Raw genomic sequence first — 6,239 nt, forward strand, 5'->3', positions numbered from 1 at the left:
AAAGCACATGACAGGGACGGGGAAAGGACCGGAAAAAAAAAAGAAGAGAAGGACTGGGGTGGTGGGGGGGGGGGTAGAAGGAGAGCTGATGACAGATCCCCGCAGAGAGAGAACTTCTCCAAAGCGTCGAGAGGAAAGATGACACTCGCTCGGCCCGTGAGTTGATGGGATTCAGGAGAGGTTATGCATCCTGTCACGCCGCCGTGCCGGGAGACACTGAACACACGAGTCCCAGAACACATCTTTTTCACCCATCGCCAGCCAGTAAATATCATCTATTATGAATCATCGTTGTGCTCGCTGGTGCGACTTGCCCTGACGCTCGCGCGCCAACCCACGCGCGCGCACTGGCACGGGCCCCCGCCGCGCGCGAATACGCGCCCGCTCATCGCCACGACGTGCGGCTCGTCCACCTGCGACGAGTCTCGGAACGGCGCCGCCCCACTCGAATGCGATTGGCCAACGCGGACGGCCGTCGTCGCCGTCCACCGAATGGCCGTTCCAGTCGGAGACAGTCTCTGTGGTGAAGAGGTCTCTCCCTCGCCACTGATGAATTCACAGGATTAGAAACAAAATGATTGCGATCTTACTTTGATACTCTGTTTCGACTGTTCGGAACGTATCGATCGATGTTTGATCTCTGATCTTTGATCTCTGCCCTGCTGGAGCGGTTCATGAGGACATGACTTAAAAGCGGGGCGGGGGGCAAGGAAAACACACATTTCCCAATGACTGTGCACAGGCAAACCACCACCCCAAAACGGTCGGCGTCATTAGATTACTGATGAAAGGTCAAGAGATATCCCAGAGTGTATCACACCATGCAACTCTGTACAAAGAAGTACAAAAAGTTGATCAGCAGTTTTGACCCCCGCCTAAAAGCCCCATCTTAGGATGGTCAAAGCCGTCTGTTATACAATGCTTTCCGGCATGCTTGCTGAAGTCAGTTTGGGTGTCCCCTCACCTGACCTGGGTTCTCGAGGAGAGGTCAATCTCCTCCCACGACATGATACTATAACTGCCCATCATTCTGTATTCGTTTTCCAGACCTCTGAGATACTCCATTTGGGCGCACCGGGCATTCAAACCTTGCAGGTCTGCATAGAAATACTTGGATGGTGACTTGAAACTTGTATTTGTGAATTGATTTGACTGACTTTCATGGTGGTACAAGGTGCCTAAGACAGACTTGTTCAGGAGCAGGCCTCACACAGCCTACTTGAAAGACACTGTTTTGCTCTATGGAAAGCTGCTGTTGCTGCTTTCTCTCTCTCTCTCTGTTGAACTAACGAGGTCTCCCACCTCTCATCCCCCCACCAGACTCGCACAGCTCCGACTGAAGATAATGGGCTCCGGGACTCCTTCTCTGTGTGTCCACACGGAGGATACTGTTGGGAAGGGATGCGCGTGCCGGTGATGTGCCCGTCCTCTTGGCCAACGCACGCTCACGCGCCACCGGTGTCTGATGTGCACACGCTTCATCTCCTACACACGCACGCACATGCGCACTCTATCGTAGCGCGAACGCACGTATGATCTCGCCCACGCACGTGCGCACACGTGACGCACACGCCAACGGTCCCTGCAGTGCACACTCAAAAACCCTCTCTATCTCTCTCTCACACACACACACACTCTCTTGTACCGCGAACACGCGCGCGATCTTGCACGCGTACACACCCAAAGGTGCTGCAGCACAAACAAAGCGCTTGTGTGCGTGTGCAGGACAGTCCAGTGAGGTGGCGACGCCCCCGTCAGCACTGCGTGGCGTGCTGTGTGGACTCACACCGAGGACGCCCCGCCCCCCCCCCCCAGCCACTCCCCCCGCCACCTCGCTGAGTCATCACAATCTGCATATCGAGAGAGAGAACAGAGAGAGAGAGAGAGAGAGAGAGAGAGAGAGAGAGAGAGAGAGACAGAGAGAGAGAGACAGAGACAGAGACAGAGAGAGAGCTCCTGCCAGCGTGTGTGTCCGTGTATGTATGTGCTTGTGTTTTGCCTGACTGTGAAGCTCTGTGTGTGTGAGCCTGTGTGAGTGGGTGGGTGGTGGGGTAGCATGGACATGGGTTGTGTGTTTGTGTGTGTGTGTGTGTGTGTGAGAGAGAGAGAGTCTGCATATGTTTGAGAGCAGGAGAAGGGAGGAGGGGTTCGGGGGATTAAATGTGCATAATCGATTTCTGACCTGTCCTTTGGCCTTGTGGAGAGAGAGAACATATTATCCCCGGACGAAATGCCAAGTCACTGCTGTCCTGCAGAACCTGAAAAAAGCAGAACAGATAAGAGATGCATAGATGGGCTCTGCCTTCGATACAGAAAACACCATAGACTCTACAGGAGGCACATGGCACTCCAAGGAATACACTGACCGACGTGTATTTAAAAGTCAACCATTCAGAAAGATGTGCCCTCGCTCCAATGACAATTAAAGTGAACATTGCATCTAAAGAGCCCTTGTACATTCATCACGTCCGCCCTTATTCTCCATGCATTGACCACATGGTTATGAGTTGCATCAATGAGATGAATCAAGTAAATGGGGAGCGCTCTTTTGAAGTAGAGAGAAAGAGTGCGTATACGCAGAAGTATGTATAAATCTGTGATTAACATAAATTAGACATATTTCTGTAATTCCACCTCTGCTTTTTGGCAATATGAACATTTTGCTCTTTCGTGCCAATAAAGACCATTGAATTTAAGTGAGAGAAAGAGAGAGGGGGTGTGTGTGTGTGAGAGAGAGGTCATGGTCAGTCACCTTAACAGGTGCACCACCAATCCACTTTCCTCCGATAACCTCCCATATCCGTTTTTACCAGCAATAGTGACATCACATCTATCGTTTGTCTTCTCTTCATTCTACATGACAATAGCATCCCCTTCATGGTGGTCAACGCTGCCCTCAGAAGGTGAACAGTATTGTATGGCAGAGTGTGTGTGTCACGGAGAAATCGATAAGCGGTGTGTTTGGCGTGCTGGACCATATACATGCTGCCATGTTAAATCTACACGTTTCACAAAGGCTTGTCCACAGGGATATGAGTAAGCAAAAAATAAAGTGACACTGTATTGGTTTAAAAGTGTCATGTTATTGGTTTAATGTGTGTGTTGTTACTATACATGCCTAACATACCAATTGGGATTTGTAAAGTTTTCTGAAAGAAATAGACTGTTCTCCGGCCATGTGATTTGAACCGATGTCAATTTACTTTGACTTTACACAAATATGCACAACTTCACAAGAAAATTAATCACCGTTAATTAACACGTTTTAAGAACCGGACCCACGGCAAAGGCTTTACTGGCGTTGATGTATTTTGTTCGCAAATACATACTGCAAAAGGAGAAATCCTCTGCTACATTTCATCAGAGTGAACAGCGACCACAGGCAGCAAGCATAAATTCCGCTGAATTAAGGCGGAGAAAGTGCGTGCATGTGATTTAATACGTGTATTAAGTATCAACGTCTAATTTGGAAGTGTATTAATTTATTCGCAATAAATAATATTTGATTTCAAGTCATTCGATCTTCCTCGGTTTTACTGATGTATCTTATATGTAGCATTTGTGTTGTTGTTGGCCTATTTCACTCTGAATGAAGTCATCACCACGCCTTCACAAACCGAAGAAGTTCCACAACTTTTTTTTACCAATCATATCGGGATATACCATTTCAAGCTGTACCATATGAATCACATCATTAACACCCGAAGTTCTGCGGTTGATTTGGACTGCCTTCTAATGTCCAGTCCCTAAAGCGAAATCATAATAAACGCTTTAGTAAAAAACGCTGCATGGTCTATGAGATGAGGGAGGTTAAGCTGGCTGTGCGTGCCTGTCTCGGACTGGTCTAGTCCACCCCTTGCGCCGAGCCGCCTGCTGTGTAAACAGTGCTTCAAGAAATCAAACAGGTTACCGACGTCGTACAGTACGTGTTTATTGAGATTTCAACTCGCTTCTTTCGTTAAACAAACACAATTGAAAGTAAGCAAATGGCTAGAATGCTGAGCAAGGATCTTCTGGATATCGAGGTATAGCCATACTGTAAATTCAATGTCGTATTCTGCTCTCAAAATGCAATGTCATCTCAAAATGTTAGCCTAATTAAAGTAGCTTCTGTTGAATTTTGCGTTTCCACTTGTGATAACAATTTTAAGAGATGCCTTTATTGCTGGTGTCTAGAACAATGATGCGCCTGTAAGTGAGCTTACTGTAGGTTATGTTCACTAACCTGTACAAAGACGCAGACAATTGTTCCTTTAAATATATCTAACACAATGATGATTGCATTCGTAAAGTGGAGGCGTCTGTTATTAGGAGTTTTTCACTGTTTGGGCACTCCGTGTCGAGATGTATGCCTTGTGTAAAGTTATTGTGGCAAAGTTTATCGCGTGGGTGTTAATCTCTTGAGTTGGCCAAGTTTCTTTAAAGTATGTGACAACATATTTATTAGCAAGCTTTCTACAGCGCGTAGCCTATGCAGCATTTTATTCTTGACTTCTGAACTTGAATTGTATGTGGTAGCTGATTTCCAGTGCATGTTTGAGCCTCTTGCAGAAGCAGTGTGCTACTGTGCATAGCAAACTTATCATCGTTATTGTCTTATGAATGTTGCGGCATTCGGAACTAAAGTCGAATTAGCATGAAATGCAATTTCGAACAGTTTTCCCAATGCAATCTCTTTGGTGAAAATATGATGTCAGCAACCCTGCTTTATGTGCGTATCCTGCCGACCATAACATAAGTGGATTCTATTCATCCAAAGTAATCTTATTTTCCCAGGGCTATTAGTTGTGACTACGAGACTGTATGTACAGTAGACTGCAGCTTAGTAAGGTATAATACGAGGCACGAGGTACGCATTGAAATACAGGACCGGCCATGTGGACGTCACAAGATCCAATAACTCGTTGCTGGATGTTGAACTTGTGTGTATGTTGTAGGTAAAAGCCGGCTCAAAACGCACAATGCATTTGCACAGGCCTAATGAATGGCAATTTGAGTTGTACTAAGGACCTGCTAATCCTGCTTAGCACAGCGTTTTTGCACACTAATGCTAATGTGACTAGGATGTTTATACTATACTTATAGTCAACTCAACCTTGTGGAGTACAGACACGCATTAACTCTTTATTTGGATAATCCGAAATAGATCAACCATAGATGCTGATTGTTAGTAATGACATTTTAACAGCATGGCAGCTACATCTATGTTGATTTTTAACCCATGGTTAGTATGAAGGTTAATGTGAGTTCCAATGCTCATTAGCCATTATCTATTTTATTGTCTATAAATAGACATTTCAATTGAAATGTTTCCAGATACAATTACAGTCTATTTGATAGGTCATTTTGGATGGTTTGTTGTAATTAGAACACATGATCAAATCTGCGAAATCACTCAGGACCTGCTATAAACTGTCAGTTACCATAGTTAACCATTAACCACTAGCAAACATTTTCATTTGAAGCAAGCAAAGATCTGTCCTAACATGAACCCGACTGTGCACTGTGGCGAACTACTGAAAGCCTTAAACAGGAAGTAAATGATCCAATGACATGGCCAGCTGTGGAAGGGAGACATCCTCCAAGCACAACGAGGAAGATATTACTTAAAGGAAAAGGAGTCCCTTTTCACGCTGTTGTTGTAGCAGACCCTCTTGTCTCCTGGAAACTGGGGGGGGGGGGGGGGAGAGTCAAGTGAGTCAAGGCCCCAGTGATGCCAATTCCATCACAGAGTCCAGACCTTTACAGAGTCATATTGCTTTGAGCCAAGGGCTTTTGTTAGCATCTCTCTGATCCTAATGGCTTCAGTGGCAAGACCTTAGGCTTGGCACAGCTACTGTACTTATGATTGCAACGAAATGACTCCTGTCTGGCTTCCTAGACGACTGTCTTGCTGCCTGGCTGGCTGGCGGCCTGTTCTCCTGCCACTGCAAATGGCTTTTTAAATCTCATAATAATTGCCATCTCTGGTGCAATTAAATTCTCCATTCATGCCGCCGTCCTGTCAAATGTCTTATTTTAATATCCACCGACGTCACTACGGCTCCTTCTCTTAAATACGAACAGAAAGAGAGGACGACAGAGAGCGAGAGAGAGAGACCCCTTTGTGTGCGCGTGCGTGTGTGCGGAGGTGTATTCATGTGCGGAGATTAATGAGAAACCTTCCGGACTGCCATTTGAGTTCATTAAAAAGGCCCGCAGACGTACGGAGCGACATTTAAACAAAGAGGTATGACTCC

At 46.1% G+C, this 6,239-nt stretch overlaps 1 protein-coding gene across 2 annotated transcripts in view; it reads left to right on the forward strand.

Annotated features, from left to right (window-relative positions):
* The first annotated feature begins 3,856 nt into the window (after positions 1 to 3,856).
* dpyda (dihydropyrimidine dehydrogenase a) overlaps positions 3,857 to 6,239 on the forward strand; it is a 123,764-nt gene continuing 121,381 nt past the window's right edge. For both annotated transcript variants that reach the window (XM_084703342.1, XM_084703343.1), the window contains exon 1: positions 3,857 to 4,025. In XM_084703342.1, the coding sequence (XP_084559468.1) occupies positions 3,987 to 4,025 (39 nt within the window). In that variant the 5' untranslated portion in view covers positions 3,857 to 3,986. The remainder of the gene's footprint in view (positions 4,026 to 6,239) is intronic.

The sequence above is a fragment of the Hypomesus nipponensis genome, chromosome 8 (assembly GCF_054491055.1).
Source record: "Hypomesus nipponensis isolate SF chromosome 8, ASM5449105v1, whole genome shotgun sequence".
NCBI classification, from domain to species: Eukaryota; Metazoa; Chordata; class Actinopteri; order Osmeriformes; family Osmeridae; genus Hypomesus; species Hypomesus nipponensis.